The sequence below is a fragment of the Microtus oregoni genome, unplaced genomic scaffold, assembly GCF_018167655.1.
Source record: "Microtus oregoni isolate MIOR12 unplaced genomic scaffold, Mior012 000004F_ref0000308, whole genome shotgun sequence".
Taxonomy (NCBI): domain Eukaryota; kingdom Metazoa; phylum Chordata; class Mammalia; order Rodentia; family Cricetidae; genus Microtus; species Microtus oregoni.
Genome location: NW_024543063.1, coordinates 36475183 through 36494039, shown reverse-complemented (window position 1 = coordinate 36494039; position 18857 = coordinate 36475183). Strand labels below are relative to the sequence as shown.

General features: G+C 53.6%; 1 protein-coding gene across 3 annotated transcripts in view; it reads left to right on the top strand.

Annotated features, from left to right (window-relative positions):
- The window catches only part of LOC121447191 (c-Maf inducing protein), a 191439-nt gene that overhangs the window by 170439 nt on the left and 2143 nt on the right, over nt 1-18857 (top strand). For all 3 annotated transcript variants that reach the window (XM_041650303.1, XM_041650304.1, XM_041650305.1), the window contains 11 exons: nt 1205-1558; nt 7369-7434; nt 9046-9072; nt 9353-9401; nt 10370-10477; nt 13117-13233; nt 13996-14136; nt 14703-14750; nt 15907-16053; nt 16619-16724; nt 17830-17900. In XM_041650303.1, the coding sequence (XP_041506237.1) occupies nt 1205-1558; nt 7369-7434; nt 9046-9072; nt 9353-9401; nt 10370-10477; nt 13117-13233; nt 13996-14136; nt 14703-14750; nt 15907-16053; nt 16619-16724; nt 17830-17900 (1234 nt within the window). The remainder of the gene's footprint in view (nt 1-1204; nt 1559-7368; nt 7435-9045; nt 9073-9352; nt 9402-10369; nt 10478-13116; nt 13234-13995; nt 14137-14702; nt 14751-15906; nt 16054-16618; nt 16725-17829; nt 17901-18857) is intronic.

Sequence of the window (18857 nt, the reverse complement as noted above, 5' to 3'; positions counted from 1 at the left end):
TGTTGAGAGAAATCACTTAGCCCTGTGGAGTCTGACTCCCATGCCCCTGGGAGATTGTATCTGTGAGAGCCTGTGTGAAACCCGGTGCCCGGCAGCGTGGACACCAGCCCCAGATCCTGTTGCTGCTGTCGCCATGTCTGAGGATGCTGTCCCAGGAATTGAGGGGAGCTTTGGAAGGGGCTTTATCAGGTCAGGGCTCCGACAAGTCCTGCTGCAAAGAAGTTCCAGAAAGCAGTGTTTGATCTCACGTTTTCTAAGCAACTGTGGCCCAAAAAGCCCAATTCCTCAGTCACCACCCTATGACACCTAGCACAAGCGTTAGAAACCTCCAGACAATTGGAGATGCCAGAATGTAGAGGGGGGCTCCAAAAGGACCCCTGGGGAGTCCAGGCCCACTAGAATGTGGGTCTTGGGAGCCATGGACATGGACTATTAGCTCCCAGGAGAAGGGTGGACGCTGTGTTTTCTCACCTGGCTGGGCAGGCAATGAAATGGTTCCTGAAGGGCATGGTGGCATCAAGGTGAGAGGGGCAGCTTCACCTTAGAGAACAAGTGGAGCGGGACTGGATTGCTCAAGTGTCACAGGTGTGTCAGGAAAGACCCAGGGGGGGGTGTTGGTACGGGTGTACCAGTGATAGGCGACTGTCACAGTGGGGGGTGGCTTCGGTCTGGGTGCACCAGCACCAGGTGGGTGTCACAGCGTGAGGTGGCATTGGTCTAGATGCACCAGCACGAGGTGGCTGTCACAGGTGAATGCCCATTTGTTGATCAGGTGTATGTTGAGTGCCCACTGTGCTAAGCTGTGATGGGTTATGGAGATGGCAGACCACTCTGGACTCCAGATTCAGTGTTCCTCTTCCCGAGCTGTGCACACGCGTTCCACTTCTTCAGTCCTAATGGACTTCATGACAGCTCTACATCTGTGGTCCTTTTCCAGGGCTTTTAGAGCAACCTGAAGCTCCCCTGAGCTGATGCATGAACGCTCAGGAAATCTGGGCTTGTGTCCCCAATGGCCTCTGGTTTTCAGTTTCCTTTGCTGAGACGGGGACTGACTATGTAGTCTAGACCAGCCTTAAACTTGCGGGTATCCTCCTGCCTCAGCATCCCGAGGATAGACATTCATTCATCTCTGCTCAGTGCTGGGCTTTCTGGTCGCCAAGGCTGACCCCTGCCCACACTTGACGTCTCTCTTCTCCCTCTCCAGCCGCGACAACTCCCCCAGTCTGAAGGAGATCCGGAACGGCTGCCAGCAACCATGCGACCGGAAGCCCACCTTACCTCTGCGCCTGCTGCACCCCAGCCCCGACCTGGTGTCTCAGGAAGCCACACTGTCGGAGCCACGGCTCAAGTCGGTGGTTGTGGCCTCCAGCGAGGTCCACGTGGAGGTGGAGCGCACCAGCACTGCCAAGCCGGCGCTGACGGCCAGCACGGGCAACGACAGTGAGCCCAACCTCATCGACTGCCTCATGGTGAGCCCAGCATGTGGCACCATGAGCATCGAGCTGGGCCCCCAGGCCGGCCGCACACTTGGCTGCCACGTGGAGATCCTCAAGCTGCTGTGAGTACCCTGGAACCCACCCCGCTGCCATGGGGATGGCAGTGGCCGGGAGTCTGGTCCTGCTGCCAGCCTGAGTCCTATAGGGGTGGCTGTGGCCGAGGAGCCTGTGTGTGCACGCTCAAGTTAGATGTGCGTAGAGGCAAGTGTGTTAGCAACAAGAGTGTTCCGATACTAAGGCAGGAGGATGGCTGCAAGTTCAAGGGCTACCTGGGTTATATAGTGAGTACCAGGTCAACATGAGCTACTGAGTGAGACCCTATTTCAAAAACAAAGCAAAAAGTCAAGTGTATCTGCGAGTGTGGCGGGGGGCGGAGGGAGTCCTCCAGCATCTCCAGCATCCTGTGGTGTTACCGGTCTCATAACATCTGTTTGTTCTCAGTCCTACTCACACTGTGTGAGTTTCCAGCCACCTGACTCATAAACCAGAATGGGAAAGGTGGGAGGGGAAAGCCCACTGGGGTATTCTGTCCACCTGACTTGTAAACCAGAATGTGGGGTGCGGGAGGGCACAACAGGGTTTTTTGTGCTCCCAGGTAAGGACTGTGGTGTCTAAAGCTGAATGTGTATACATGTGTGTATACATGGTTAGTTAGACCAAGGACTCCTGTGGTTGAGGGAGAATGTGACGGCAGCAGTCACCTGTCTGTACTTCCTGTTGTCCTTAAGAGGACTAGGGGGCTCTTCAAAATCAGTGCCAGCCTCTTTGTGTCCCCTCAGCTGAGGCCGAGGGAGGGTACAACCCAATTTATTGATCCTACAGCCAAAGGAAGAAACTTCCAAAATGCCTTCAGAGCACCGAGAACCGAGCTCAGATCCAGGTTTCATAGGGCAGAGAGGAGTCTCGTTTCTTTCCTGGCCAAAGCCACAGCACTCTGAGTCTCCCCAGGCTCTTGGCTGTGGGCTCCTCTGAGCTACCCTCATGGCAGCAGCCTTCCAGGTCAGAGCTGGCTGCCTTGGGCTGTCTCCCGTGGGCCCCAGGCACCTTACCATGTGGGTAATTTCCCCCCCCCCCCCCCCCCCCGGGAGCGTGCAGGCCTGAAAGCCTCTCACCACTGACAGACGTTACTTCATTTACAAATGTTCATGAATGAGTGTTCTGCTCCATCCGGTTGACCAGAACTCCTTTTCTGCTGCAACTCCGGGGCATGGGCCAGGGGTCAGGGGCCATGCCCAGGCCTGGAACAGTCTGATAAAGCCAAGAAGGGTCACACTAGAATGAGACCAAGTTTCCAAACTTTGTCAAACCAGGCTGACTCCTAGATCTGTGGTCTGCAGGCCCTCAGACTTGCTGGATCTCAATAATCCCATGCGGTTCAGAGGGCTTCAGTGTGTCTTGTGTCAAGGAAAGCAGGTTTAGGTCCTAGAGAGCTGGGTGCATGTTCCCCGGTGCTACTTTCTAATCTGTGACAGGAACTTGTCATCTGACCTCCCTGAGTTTAGCCCTCCAGCCAGCCCATGATGGCATAGTGTGAGCAACACACGTAGAGGTTCACTCAGTATAGGGGAGTCACCACAACTGGTGATTGTAGCATAGCGGTGTTTCCTGTCCTAGGATAGAGTTGGGATAAGGCACAGTTATAATTTCTTGACATCTTAGGAAACAAACACTGTGGCACTCAGCACGCTTGAGGGTGGCAAAAAGCCGGTGTCTAATAGACACGGATTTATCTGTTGAGTAACCTGAGATGGTGCTCCTGGCTCCTCTGGGCCTCAGGTTGCTTCTCTTGCCCTCTACGTGGAGGACTGCTGTGAGGTGTCAGTAACGGGATGTTTTCTCCATTGTCCCATGGTTCTTGGTGAGAGTGAACATTTGGCTCAATCCAGATGAGAGGTAAAGAAGGGAAGAAGATAGAGCCAGGAGGGGTGGTGCAGGCCTTTAGTCCAGGTGCTCAGGAGGCAGAGGCAGGCTGATCTCTGAGTTCGAGGCCTGCCTGGTCTACATAGTGAGTGAAAAAAAACCAAGAAGGGAAGGTGATATGGTGTGGAATGAAAGTGGCCCTTTGGACATTGTAAGGGTGAGGAAAGCCACACTCAGAACTCTGGGTATACCACTGGCCACGGGGAATATGGGTCAGTATGGCCAGTCAGACAGTGCTTTATTTTTTACCTTTTACCACAAGCTCTCCAAGGTATGCTCTGGCATCACTGGAATGTGACACCTCTGAAAAGCCACCACAAGCCTCCCCTGGCAACCCTTGAAGAAGGGACCATACTCCAAAGACACATCAGGATTGACCTGCTTTGGGCCAGCCTGGAGTAGTCTGAGTTGGCCAAGACCAGGCCTGGGGTCTTCAGTAAGGAAAGCTCAGAGCTTTTTCAGGGTCTCCATCCATCCATCCATCCATCCATCCATCCATCCATCCGTATAAGCACTAATCAGTCAGCGCATCCATCCATCCATCCATCCATCCATCCATCCATCCATCCAAGCACTAATCCACATATTCTTGAAGCATTTGTTGCCTGTCGATGGTAAGCCAGGGTCTGTGCTTGAAGACAAAGGTCCCAGCTGTCAATCTCTCAGTATGAGGAGCACCACGTGCCCAAAGGAGTGACCTGAAGAGCAGGGTGTAGTGGGATGCAGTATTGAAACCACGGACTCACGTGTAACCATGGCAGTGAGACATACTTCCATCCAGGCAGAAAGAGCAGCCGAGGTGAAAGGAGATGATGCCCCTGATTCTGAGGCCCCCAGGAGCCCCATGTCCACTCCCTCAACCACATTCTGACTTAAGTGTTTAAATCTCCTTAGGGGTCTCTGATAGCCTTTCTTTCTTTTTTTTTAAAGATTTATTTATTTATTATGTATACAATTTCTGCCTCCATGTATACCCACACGCCAGAGGAGTGTGCCAGATCTCATTACAGATGGTTTGGAGCCACCATGTGGTTGCTGGGAATTGAACTCAGGACCTCTGGAAGAGCAGTCAGTGCTCTTAGCCTCTGAGCCACCTCTCCAGTCCTCTGAAAGCCTTTCTACACAGAACAAATCTTAACTGTTTCTATGTATGTATAGTATACATGTGTGGTGTGCGCATGTATCTCACATATACACGTGAAGTCAAGAAGACAACATTCAGCGTCCTACTCTGTCGCTCTCTGCCTTGTTCCCTGAGACAGGGTCTCACTAAATCTGGAGCTAGGCAGGCAGGTAGCAAGCCCCCGTGATCCTGCTCACCTCAACATTAGGATGACAGGCGTGTGCTTTTGACATGGTGCTGCGTTTCGAACTCAGGACCTCATAAGCACTCTTGCCTAGTAAGCCATTCCCCTCCCAAGCTTCCAAATTTTATTTTGTAAACTTTTTTTTTTTTAATGTGCTTTGGTGTTTTGCCTGCATGTATGTCTGTGTGAGGGTGTCAGATTTTGGAGTCACACACAGTTGTGAACTGCAGTGTGGGTGCAGAAATTGAACCCAGGTCCTCTAGAAGAGCAGTCAGTGCTCTTAACCACTGAGTCATCTCTCCGGCCCCTGTAAAACTTTTGTTTTTTGGGGTGGGGTAAAAAATAAAAATAAAAAAAAAACTTTTGTTTTTTAATAGAAAAAAAGACCCAACAAGTGTAGCTTTCTCCTGCAGGTATGACCTGGTCACCTTCTAGTGAGGCGCTGGACTGCCTAGTAGGCAGAACATAGACAGGAGCCAGGAACAGAACAGGTTCAAGGCTCAGTTCTGACCTGAGACCAAGGCTGAGATGCCTACGCTCCAGCATTTGTGTTTCTAAAGCAATGACAGTGACCCCCACCTGACCAGGAAGATTCTAGGAGGGCCTCAGAAGAAAGCATGTGGTACACAGTGGACACAACATAGGAAGTCACATTTTGATGTGCTGACCATGGGTCCATATAGTTAAGGGTGGCGGGGATCTCATCATAGGAAGGCAAGTTCATTGCATAAATAAGTGACCCCCGCCCCCGCCCGCAACACACACACCCAGAAAGGAACCAGGGAGAGCAGGCATTCCAGCATACATCCCTGGGGCCTCTGAGCTCTGAGACCGTCGATTGGCACAGCCCACAGGTCTAGCAGCCTCCAGCACACAGTGCAACAGGCTATCATGCCCCTCACCTCCTACTGCCGAACCCAGACATCCCTTTCCCCCACCTCTTGAGGGTGTCGCAGAGATGAAGTGATCAAATCTGAGCCCTCTGCGGGGGCACAGTACGTGCCTAGGTGTCAGCCATATCACTGTTATGACTTTATCTAACACTACCAGATCCTTCTGGCAATTCTTTTCCATGTTGTCCATCTGGGCCTTTCCTTAGAGCCTTCCAGGGTGTGATCTGGGTCCTGAAGGCATTTCTCGTGGGTTCATTCAGAGGCCGGTAGGGCGGGAATAGTCCAGAGCCAAGGGTTATCTGAGCTGTGCTTTGTTAGAAGGAAGCATTTGTTCTGGGGCTGAAAAATAGCAGGCTGTGTTTCTATGGGAAGCCCAGACAGAGGGACAGAGTATACACGGCTGGGCAGGTTATCGGCAGTGTAAAAAAAATCAAGAAGGGTGAACCAGACGTGACTACGTTGGTAGTGAGTGCGCTTGCCTCGCTTTCAGCGTCCTGGTGTCCACTCTTACCACTGCACAAATCAACACATGGTAAAGCATGCCTGAAATCCTAGGTGGACGCAGGAGGACCTCAGCGACATAGCAAGTCCAGGACTAGCCTGGGCTACATGAGATACCTATCTCAAAATCAAAACCAATAGATTGAATGGGATTGGAAGATCAAGAAGGAGTGGGAGCAGGGGATGGACCATGTGGGAAGCTCATTAGTGGAGGTGATGGCAGGAAACCTGAATTCTGAATGTCAAAGAAGACCGAGAATAAGACTCTAAGCCCGGGGCCAGCTATCCACCCAGCCACTGAAAAGATGAGATTCGTGCCATGAAAACAGACTACCTTGAGGTTTGCTCTTGAGCTGCCGAATGCATGTGTGCATTCAATTCAAATACCACGGCATACCTGTGGAGGTCAGGGGACATTGTGCAGGGGTTAGTTTTCTTCTTCAAACATGTGAATTCTGGGGCTCAAACATGAACTCGGGTTGTCAGGCTTGGGGACAAAGCACATTTACCCACAGAGCCGTCTCACTGGCCTTGAGACCCTGTCTAAAAAGAAAGAAGTTTCTGGTAGATGAGGACAATGCCTCAAACTGGTTGGTTGGTTGGTTGGTTGGTTGGTTGGTTGGTTTTCTCGAATTGGTCTGTAGGCTTCCCTTTGGATCTGTCAGCCAGCGATGGGAGACATATTTGAACTACTGTGACCTCATCACAGGCCGTGTGGCTATAACTACAGTGTCTTCTTCTTAGTTCTGAGGAGACAGGTGAAGGTGTGGCAGGCTAGCCTGCCCTGGTTCCCTTTCTCTAAGTTCTTGGGGGGCTTTTCTCTATACATACTTCTCATGTCAATCAGATTGGGTCAGGGTCCAACCTAGAGGCCCTCTGTCTCTCCAGATGTCACATGCTGAGGTCTTAAGGTCTGGGGCATCAACATGGATTTAGGGATTAAAGACCTAGATCAGTCCCTCACCCTCGGTGATAGCTCAAAAGAGCAATGAACTGAGACAGGAAAGTCTCAGTTCTGAACAAGGGGGGTATGCGATCCTGGGGAGCTAGATAGTCGCCCCTTGGTTCTTGTGTGAGTCTGGAATGTTCTTTATTGATTCATGCTGTGCTGTGGACACTGTCCAGGAAGTAGGTGGGGCAGCATCCACGTTGTGTGATAACACCAGATACTTGCCGTCTTACGGTCGTGCAGGATTGCTTGTGGAAAACCTCCCTGAGGCCACTCCTCACCGACTTCCTCTCTCATCCTAGGTCTGACTATGATGATTGGAGGCCGTCTCTGGCCAGCTTGCTTCAGCCCATTCCATTCCCCAAAGAGTAAGTCCCACCACGCCCTGTCTGAATGGGAGGGGGTGGTGTCGGTTCCAGAGGCTCACAGTGTTACAGAGCGGAGCTGGGGCCCACAGCCAAGACATGGAGATGTGGCCTGACTTTGTGAGCCTCTGAAACACCGAGAATGTGGTCAGAATAGTCTCATAGAATATGTGGTTGCGACATAGGGAACCCTTAGACTCAGAGGAGGTCAGAGCTATCTTTACCGTGCCTAACCTATGGTCGCTTTAACAGGTTTTAATTATGCACCAAGTGCGAACAATAATACCCTCCCTCCCTGGGGGACAGTAAAACTCCACAGTTGATATATTACCACGTCAGGCATGGTAGCACATGCCTGTAAATCAGTGGTTCTCAACCTTCCTAACGCTGCAACCCTTTAATACAGTTCCTCATGTTGCGGTGACTCCCAACCATAAAATTAAATCTTGTATTAACCGTAGTTTTGCTACTGTTATAGATTGTAATATAAATATCTGATATGCAGGATATCTGCTATTCGATATCTGTCATTCACTCCCAATGGGGTTGCGACCCATAGGTTGATAACCATTGTTATAGTTACAGTTCCAGGCTAGTGTGAGCAACCCAGCAAAACCCTGTCTGCCAAAGAAGGGAGGGAAGGCTGGAGAACACCTAGCACGTGCGGTGCTCGGGGGTCAATCTCTAGCACCAACAAAGAAAGGAAAATGCACACATAAGAGCATTTCTGGACTCTGCAGGGGAAAGCTAGCTACACTCACTGTGCCTTAATGCCCACCGTTAGCTCACAGCACACTCTGAATGTGCCAGAAATGGATGCACCCTCTGCCTCTCTTTCACCACCCTCCTCCTAACAGGAAGTGCATCATGGGAAACAGTTGGGTGATGGTGGGTCACAGCCTGCCCAGAGCTTCAGCTGAGCCACCGGCTTCACATGCCTGCGGGCCTGTTTTGACAGGATTGGAAGCTGCTGGGCCTTGGGAGGCACTTGGGGCTCTCTGCAGAGCCCATTAGCGAGCCTGTGTTTGTGAATGCAGCTCCTCGGAGGGGGACATTACACCCAGTAATTGCCCCATTTGCTGGCCCCGCTAGCTCCCTCAGGGCCCCCAAGAATGGAGACTGGAGAAATCCGACTCCTTAGAGCCTCCCCTCTCTGTGGCATCATTGGCTGCAGCAGCTGTCCCCACAGGCCCTAGGACTCGCTTGACAGTGGCCCATGATGCAATTCACTTGGAAGAATGGTCCCTGATTGCCTGGCAATGTGCGCTGGTAATTAGTGCAGCCTTGTCTTAATTGTGGAACAATTAGCAAACACACCTGGGTCCCTGGAGCCCGCATGTGCCTTCACGTTCGTGCACCCCCGCACCCGGCTAGTGCCTCTGCAGTTGACTGGTGTGGACCTGGTGTTTGTTGGCTGTGGGGACACTGGGGGCTCAGCCTATTCACGTAACTGTGATCCTCACCTTGTCACAGGGAGGGACAAGATAGCCACATTTTTTTGTCAATGTCCTCTATGTTCTTCTAATCAGAGCTACAGTCTCGATGTCCCTGGAGGGTGTGTTGAGCATTGTGCATCAGACGCCTAACTGTCTTGTCTCTTTGGTTTTGGTACAGAGCTCTCGCGCATGAGAAGTTCACCAAGTGAGTATGCCAGAGAAGCCACCCCGCCTTCTCCTGCTTCGAGTGCCCCCTGCTCTGGGTCACTGTCACACCCCTGCCACCGCCAGCCTCCCTCTGCCCATTCTTGGGGTCACATGCACTTTGGGAGGCTGCAGAGGGACCTCCTGCACAGTCTCCTATGACTCACATCCAGTCCCTGCTAGGAAATGTCCAGTGTGCCTTGACTTTCTTCCACCCTCCTCCAACCCCACGTCCACACGTCCACTCAGGCCTGCAAATGACCCATCCCTCTTCCTTCCAGGGAACTGAAGTATGTGATTCAGAGGTTTGCAGAGGATCCAAGACAGGAAGTAAGCCTTTTTTTTTTTCTTCCTTTTTTTCTACAGTAGGGCCTGGTCTTGTGTGTAATCATCCAGGTGTGGCCTTAGACAGTCACTTTGGCTATTCAGACAGTAGCAAGGAGTATCTCCATGGAGACTCGCTGTCTGTTTTTGGGACAGTGACAGACCTATCTGCGCACAAATGACTCGGTAGCCTTGGGCCTCACCCTCGAGTTGACGATCAGTCCCGACTTAAAATCTGTTCTGAGGAGTTGGAGGGAGGGCATAATGAGCAGGTGTGTGTGTGCACGCGCGTGCACATGTGCACCGTGGGTATAGGTGTGACGTCCTTGTACCTACTCACCACTCTGGGAAGGGACAGGAGGGCTGTTCTTTGGCCTCTAATATTGTCCCCAGTCTAGACAGAGACCCTTCAGTAGAGAAAGACAGACAGGCAGATAAGGGGGTGAGGACCTCACAGAAGAGAATCTCAGGGCTAGAGAAAGCTTGAGATTCTTAGGACAGGCCTAGAGGGAAGACTGCCCACGGAAGAAAGGTGGGAAGTGGGGCAGAAGAAGGCAAACACCCCAAGCCTAAGGTTAGTTGATAAACCCCAGACAGGGAGGGGCAGAGAGCAAGAGAGAGCCCTGGGCACAGAGACGGCAGAGACCAAAGCAGAAGAGAGAGGAAGTGGCCCACCCAGAGAGAAACACAGAAAAAAGTAGGGAGACAGGGCCTGTTCGGGGCCGCTCTGCCCTGGGAGGCCACAGCCCTGTCTCCCTCAGAGCTTTCCTCAGCTAAGTCGGCCTCGTGGCTGTTCTAAGAAGCTGAGGACACATGGCTGGACTTCCCCGAAGGTCTGTGGGACTTAGTCGGAGGTCAATGGTTGTGGGGCTGAAGGAAGTTCGTGTCCTTCCTGACTGCCTGGCTTGTTGATGCCATTCACGTTTCCTTTGTACCTGTTTCAATCTGACCGTGTGTCTGTCCTCTGCCCACAGGTCCACTCGTGCCTGCTGAGTGTGCGGGCCGGCAAGGATGGCTGGTTCCAGCTCTACAGCCCTGGAGGGGTGGCCTGCGACGATGATGGGGAGCTGTTTGCCAGCATGGTACGTGGGGTCCCCGCAGGAAGCTGCTGGTGGGCGTTGGGCTTCTTCCATCCTGAGTTGCACAGCAGCCAACGGTTGTGTGGCCCTGCCTGCAAGTCTTCTGGCCAGCACAGTGCCAGCTACGAAGAGGGAGGGGGCCGAAGGGGGAGTGTCACGCATTCCTGCTTACCTGAGCCAAGAGCCTGACGCACCCCCAGCCTGTCACCTGCTCTGGGAAGTGAGGACCTTCACTGTCCCTCCATTTTACAATCCAGGCAGCTGAGGGTCCAAGATCACTCTTGGTTGTCATGGTGATTTTCTGTGCAATGGACAGATGCAGCTTGTCACGAGGTACTGACTGCAGTGCCACCTGCTCAGCCAGTCCTCACAATGGGGGACTTGGGAGCCAGACTCAGGGTCATCACCACCCTAGGTGAAGGGATTGAGGTCACTGAGTCAGTCACTGCATCCACAGTGGCTTCTGGTGCTTTCTTACCATAGCATAGTGGTTCTCAACCTTCCTAATGCTGTGACCCTTTAATATAGTTCCTCATGTTGTGGTGACCCCCAACCATAGTTATTTTGTTCCTACTTCGTAACTGTAATTTTATGAATCTTAATGTAAATATTTTATATGTGTTTCCCCCCCCCCCCATGAAAAGGTCATTCAGCATCCCCCAAAGGGGTCACAACCCACAGTTGAGAACCAATGTCACAGAATCACCCTTGGGCCACAACAGAGGTCCAGAGAGGTCCAGTGGCTCTTTTGACAGGACTTGTTGGCACGCCCTTTTCTAGGCCAAGCTACTATCTAGAGGTAGTGACTTCTTCTGTAGCAAAGGGACTCAGGCTGCTCTTTCCCCAGGACAGAAGTTCTGCCCAAGTGGCCAGTGACCTCAGTCACTGTTGACACACCCAACTCCATTCACAGATCGCATAGCCTTCTGGGGTCATGTGATGTGCAGAAAATGCAGGCGTCAGCTAGACCTGGGCCTTAGGTCACTGCCCAGTTTTCCACCAGCTGACCTTGTGTGCTGACTCACCTGTCTGGGCTCCAGCTTCCTCATATGTAAAAACAAGACAAAGAGACGTCCCGGAGCATCAGAGCAATTATGTGTTGTGGCAGGCGTGAGATAGTCACTGAGCCACCAGGACTCCGAGACCCCTGAGCCTGCTCAGGCTATTCCTGTCTTTACTAGAGACTGATGGAGACTAATTTGCAGGTTAGACAGTCACCACAGTGAATTTGAGCAAGATCTGTGCAATGACGATAAATAATCATATCCTCTGAGACACCACTTCAAGGGGTCTATTTTTAAGCTGGGCGGTGGTGGCGCACGCCTTTAATCCCAGCACAGGGGCAGGGGCAGGCAGATCTCTGTGAGTTCAAGACCAGCCTGGTCTACAGAGCAAGTTCCAGGACAGGCTCCAAAGCTACAGAGAAACCCCCGTCTCTAAAAACAAAAAAAAAAAGAGAGGGGGTCTAATTTAGGTCTTTTTCCTTACGAATCTGCTCCAAACCCCTCCCTGCTGCCCTGGACCTACCTGCTTTCTAAGCGTGTCCCATGTACCTATAAACATGCCCAATTGCCTACTTGTCATGTCTGGCTTCTCCTGATATCACAGCTTTACCGTTGGCAGTGCTCGCTGTCTCCCCCACCCCTTCCTGCGGAGGCTCAGTGTGAGAGAGGACACGGGGAGTCAGCTCCCGCACAAGTGATTTCATGTGTACGCCAGAGTTGTTAACGATGGTCCAGAAGAATATATAGACAGGGAAGGAAGCAGGCACCCGTGGGGATAGAAATGTTTCCATGGAGACACATGGCGAGAAGTGGTTCCTGGGTTAGGCTGCCGTTTCCAGAAGGCCCTTGCTATTGTATGAAGTTGCAGGATGTTTGGTCTCTCTGTGGACAGCTCGGGGAGCCCTTGCTCTTGTGACCTCACCTCTAACTAAATACAAGCAACACCCCGTCCAGCGTATCTCAGGAGAGAGCAGGCTTTGCTGGGTGGGTGATCTCTCAAAGCATCTTTTAGTAGTGCAGAGAAAGCAGGGCACAGGACAGCCTAACTGCCACCTGAGTCCAGCCTGTTGTTCTCCCACCTAGCAAGAACTGCCTAGAAATTTCTACCTGGTACCCTCAATGCTAAGAATTCACGGGACCCAATACAGCAGCCCCCAGCAAGAGGTGGGGGGGGGGGCTCCTTTTTTTTTTTCCTGTAGTAGAGTAGATAGAATGTGAGTGTTACCATCCTATGCAGAAACATTCCAACATTCAGGTTCGCGGCTCTGCTACCACCAGCACCACCGCCTCTGGAACATGTGACCTACAGTTTCATCTCTGCCCTTTCATGCTAGCTCTGCACCCCTGGACAGCTCCAGTGACCTCTGTCTCATCTGTCTGCGTGACTGCGCCTGCTGCCTGCAGCCCGTCCCAGTGTGGTCTCATATGTGTCCAGTGTTAAACGTGTCCTCAGTCACTATTCTCCTTGGGAGAAGGTTTCCGTCCGTAGGGATGGCGTGACAGTCATGGGAGATCAGGCTGTTGGCACAAGCAGGGAGGTTCCCCACCTGTCCCTGCCCACAGAGGCTGGCACTGAGGGTCACGGACGGCACTGCGGTGGTACCCCGGTTGCTTCACCTCGGTCTTCTTGCCTCCCAGGTGCACATCCTCATGGGCTCCTGTTACAAGACCAAAAAGTTTCTGCTCTCGCTGGCGGAAAACAAGCTGGGCCCCTGCATGCTCCTGGCACTGAGAGGGAACCAGACCATGGCGGAGGTGAGGTCCTGGCCCGGGTGTCCTCACACGGGGTCCATATAAGGAGCAGGCAGGGTGGGCAAGGCAGGTGTGGTTGCAGCCTCTTGAGCGTGCGGCTGCCCTTCTCAGGCCACTGCTGGTTCATTCACCGTGTCGATCACAGCGATCTCCAGGTTTCTGCTCTGATTACCTATTACTACATAGCAACTGTCTCCTCTTGAAGCACAGAACCGTTAACAGACAAAGGGGTAGCTAGGCTTGCCTGAGTTGTTCTCCTTTAGAGTTTCCAGAAATTGCCATAGGGGTTAAAGCCCGTGGCATCCTTTGCAAGACTTTTTTTCTCAGTCCCTCAGAAGTTGGCAGCCCCAGCTTGTCTGCTTTGTGTGGCTTTAGGATGATTGCTCAGTTTCCAAGAGGACAAGCCCGGGGCCCAACTGTTCCTCCTCGGTCTCCTCTTCCCCACTACTCCACGAGGTCCCCCAAAGCCAGACACTAACAGAACGTCTGTCCCATGGACAACAGTTTATAAGAGCTGTCAGAATTGGGGAGCGCCTCCTTGCCACATTCTACCCTCTAGAAAGTAGTCACCAAGCCGCCCATCAGTCAAGGGGATGCGAACAGAAAAGAATTTACTGGCCCATGGGGGAAAGCCTACATTTCCCTGGAGGTAGGGTTGAAACGTTAACCCGGGGGCAAAGGCAGAGTACTCTGAACGTGGGGGAGTAGCGTACGCCAAGGTCCTGTGGCAGGCTACTCCCTGACACAGCCTCCTGACTCCTGCAGATCCTGTGCCTGATGCTGGAATACAACATCATCGACAACAATGACACCCAGTTGCAGATCATCTCCACGCTGGAGAGCACAGACGTGGGCAAGCGCATGTACGAGCAGCTGTGCGACCGGCAGCGGGAGCTGAAGGAGCTGGTAAGTCCTTGCCACTGCCCGCTGTTCCCAGAACACGGGGTGGCCCCCTGTGACTGCTTCTCCACACCCAGAGCGTTTGGGTTTGTTCCCTGCCCTTCGCACAGGGTTCTAGACGGGCGGGCGCAGAAGAGGTAAAGCCTGTGGGCCGATGTCACACAACCCACATCCGCTTCGTTGCAGAGGCCCCGGTGTTGTCATACCCCGTCCTAGCTGAGAGGCTGTCTCTGCATGGGTGCACACAGGCCCGTGAGGGCTGTCCTTTCCCCTGGAGCCACCCTCCCCTCCCCACTGTGTGGCTCTTTGTAGAAGGTGTGCACAGCCCAGGTCTCTACCATCAGACCTCTGGTGTAAAACCTGTCTGTCATTTGAGACGGAAGTGGGCGCCACTTCCCCCAGCGAGAATTGGCTGGGTGATGTCCCTTCCAATCAGAGCACCCGCACTTCCGCCTCTGCCGGTGTTTCTTGGTGTCACCTATGCCATAGGCGGTGACCGTCACGGTGTCTTCTGCCCAAGGGGCTGGTGGCAGAGGGGTCATACGACTCACCTGGTCTCATTTCTGTTGCAGCAAAGGAAAGGCGGGCCCACTAGGCTAACACTGCCCTCCAAGTCCACGGTAAGTCAGTTTCTGTCTCTGTGGGGGTGGGGTGGGGCGGGGCGGGGCAAGATGGGTGGAGCAGGGAAGTGAACTGTCCAGATGCCGGGGTGAGAGATGGCCAGGAGGGGAGAGAAGGTATGACTATGGGACCGGGAGACGGGCCAGCTCCTCTAGGAGGTAATTGGGCCGAAGAGGAAGAGATGGAAACCAAGCAGAATTGAAGATATTATGCCGAAGCTTGTCTTTGATATTGAGGCTGCGGTCGCAGCTCATGGGTGGAGCCCCAGTTTAGCATGCGTGGAGGCTCCGGGTTCAGTCTTCAGCCCCTCAAAAAAGACAAAAGATTGCTGGTGACATCGGCAGTATTACCGAGGGGTTGCTAGTAACCATGGTAACAATAGCTACTAAGCCCTGGACTGTTAGTCCGCCTGACTTTTACTACCCTATGAGATCTGCACACCGTTTTCCCATTTTCTGAGGTCTTTTGGGAATCTAATTTCCTGCTACCCCACTCTCCTCAAGGCATGGCTTCCTGCTCATGGACCAGGAAGCCTGCCCAGGCTCCAGCCACTGTGGCTCCTTCCCAGCCAGCAAGGAAGGAGGAAGTGACAGGGAACAGCCCGCCCTTCCCTTAGAGATTCTTCTTAGAAGTTCCATGTGCATCTCATTCTCCATATTCAGCACCTGGCCATAATTAGCTGCAGAGGAGGCTGGGAAGTTAGCTGTAACTCGGGGCACAGCTCAAGGTCAAAATAAAGACCCTCAGTCCAGGGTCTGCGGCACAGGTGGCTCTCTGCTGACTTGGGACTGAGGGCAGCAACCAGCTCTTCACATGGAAACTCCACATGAGCTGCTGGCCACGGGGTGTGCATGCCTCTGCATTTGCACGCGCGCGCACACACGTGCACACACACACACACATGCAGGCACACCACGCATGTGAATGTGCACGCTCTGCTTGGGAGGGTGCTGGCCTTGGTTGCAGCCCAGCCGTGACTCAAGCTATGAGTCACACCACAAGGCTGAGCCACCACCTTTCAGCTCCTGGGGACACAAAGACCTCGGTGTGGTCAGAGAACCCGTGTCGGCTGCAGACAAGACTGGGGGGAGTGGGCGTGAGGCCTCCCTGGTAAATGCCCCAGCCTGCCCTGAGCATCATGCCCACCCACTGCAGGACGCGGACCTGGCCCGCCTGCTGAGCTCTGGCTCCTTTGGAAACCTGGAGAACCTCAGCTTGGCCTTCACCAACGTCACCAGTGCCTGCGCCGAGCACCTCATCAAACTGCCTTCCCTCAAGCAGCTCAATCTGTGGTCCACGCAGGTGCCGCCCCGCCCACACCCCGCGCCCTGTCCTCCCCCTCACCTCCCATGCCCAGAGCTCATGGGCCTAGCCACTTACTCTGCATGTGTAACCCTAACCCATTCCCCCAGACAGGAGGAAGTTGGAGTTCCCATGCCACTTGGCAGCCCATTTCCCAATTGGGAACATTGCACAGGCTCCTGAGTTGGAAGATACGGGGCTGAGAGTTCACCTTAGGCCTCTCCAGCCTGACAGGGAGGAGGGATACATGAGTATTCTCTTGGAGCCTGCTGGATCCCAGCATGGTACCACTGGCCTAGCCCTATGGGATACACAGGCTCCTCCATCTCTTGGAAGGGCCACCTGAGCACTGCTTTCAGGTTTCAGAGCCTAAGTTCAGACTCTGATAGAGGCCCTTGCCTGGCCTATGTCCTGGTGAGAAACTAGATCTGAACTCAGGAAGGAGGGCTGTGTGCTGAAAAGAGGGCATGGCCTCATAGATAGATCCCACCCCCTCCCACTCCTGCCCAGCCTTAGGGTCCCCTCCCCTGGGCCTGCAGAGGCTAAGAACCCGTGTGCCCCACAGTTTGGAGACGCCGGCCTGCGGCTCCTGTCGGAACACCTCACTATGCTCCAGGTGCTGAACCTGTGTGAGACCCCAGTCACCGACGCCGGCCTGCTGGCCCTCAGCTGTGAGTACCCGGTCTGCGGCAGGTGGGCTGACCCCCCTCCCCCAGCTGCGCACCCTGAGAAGGAAGCAGGTGGTTCATTATTAACCAGTTTGTAGCAGACCCGTTGCACGTTGGCACAGACAAGGTGCTGGGAACAAGCAGAGGGGGTGTCCCTGCCCTCGGGGAACTAGCCATCTAGAGGAAACAGGGACGTTTGTGAGACTAGCCCGTGCCTTCCGTCCAGCCACCAAAACCCACCATTGTCACTGGTGTCCCAGCCAGCAGCTCCAGCCTTGCTAGCTGCTCAGAAACGCACCCCTGTGCCCCTGGGTCCCCAGGCATTCCTGGGCCTGTCCAGCTTGAGAGGCCTGGGACAGGGTCTAGGATACTGGTTCCGTACAGCTCTGCTCAAGGGGGCTGTGAGCCTGGGAATCCACATGTGCCGTTTTCTAACTTGCTTCCTTAGACAAGAGGCCTTGTGACTCAGTGGTAGAATGGCCAAGCAGGCCTCTGGGAGGTGGCAGAAGGAGTGTAACCGTAGATCACAGAAGTGGCTGTGACAGTCCTACAGTTCTGGATGGTGGGAGCTCTGATACGGGGAACATGAGTGACATTTGAGTCATTCCCTGCAGGATATTCCTACAGGAAACGTACGTGTGTGTGTGTGTGTGTGTGCGCGCGCGAGGGGGGTTCTAGGTCTAATTAACAGTGCAGAACCCCCATTGGTCTGTCATGTCACGCCCCCACCCCACCCCAGCATCTCAGTATAAGCCTTTGGATGTGTCTCCAGCAAACACCTGCATGGTCCAACATGAACCCCAACTTGATGTTGGCTCTTGAGACCAACAGTGAGAGACGTGGGTCAGCAATGCCAGGCAGGGAGTATTCAGGATCCCCAGGGCAAGTCTGACGCTGAAGGGGAGAGAAGGTCAGAGGTTGGGGACCAAGAAAAGGCCCAGCTCTGACCCCCAGAGCTTAAAATAGACAGCCCTGGTGGTCATGACGGCTGAACCCACAACCATAGCGGCTCCTTCCCCATCCACACTGAGAGCGGCCTGCAGCTTGAGTGTCCCCATCCTGCTGTAGCCTTTTCATGTGGCCTCATTGCCTGTCTCTCTTTACCCAGCCATGAAGAGTCTTTGCAGTTTAAATATGAACAGCACCAAGCTCTCGGCTGACACCTACGAGGATCTGAAGGTAAGTCCTCCCTGCTGGGTCTCCCCTCCCTGACCATCCCCTCCCTTTCTGGCCACCCCTCCCCCATTGGCCACCCTTAGAGAAGCTTCTCCATCATAAGGGCTGGTGCACCAGAAGCAGATAAAGATGGGTAGGGGTGAGGGCAGTGACAAAGGAAGCCGGCCAGGGCTCTGTCCCTTCCAAGAAGAGGCCACAGATGTTGAATCCGAAGGATAAGAAGCCTGGGGTGTCCAGGGTGACAGGGAGGCCCTGGCTATAGCGAGCACAACTGGAGTGTGACAGACAAGGAGGACCATAGAAATCCTCATTGAGTCACAGAAAGACTGGATCTTTCCCCCCCCCAGAATACCCCTGAGGTTCTCAGTGAGGTGCCAAGTTCTACTTTTGAAAACCTAGCTGTTGTTTGGGAGATGACTTATGGGAGCAGTAGCCAGGGCAGACACAGGTCATGTGTTCTCTAGGCTGTTGCAGGCCGCCAGGACTGGGCCTGGCAACTGAGTAGGGAGAGGAGGAGGCCCTGCATGTGGCACCTGGGACATTTCATCCATCGGAACACTTAGCGAGGTGGAGGCAGGGCCTTCGGCACATCCAGCTTTGGATCTCAGAGACACCCCCACGTCCTAGAAGCCACTGCCAGAGAGCCCTCTGGAACCCTTGGTCAGGACCCTCCTTTGCCAGGGTCTCCTGGTGGCCCTCTAACCACTATCAGTCACTCTCTTTGACCTTCCCAGCCACAGCTGGGCTTGCTCTTTGATTCAGGCATGGATGTAGTAACACCTGCCATGCCCAGGCAGGGAACGAAGGCCAGACAGCGGCTGCCATGATGTGTGATCAGAGAGGTCATGATTCCCAGGAGGCACAGAACTTAGGAGTCACAGGGGGAGGGCATTCAGTGGGAGAGGTAAAGGTGAAACGGTGGAGCCAGACACAACTCAGGGTGCCTCTGCCGGCCAGTGT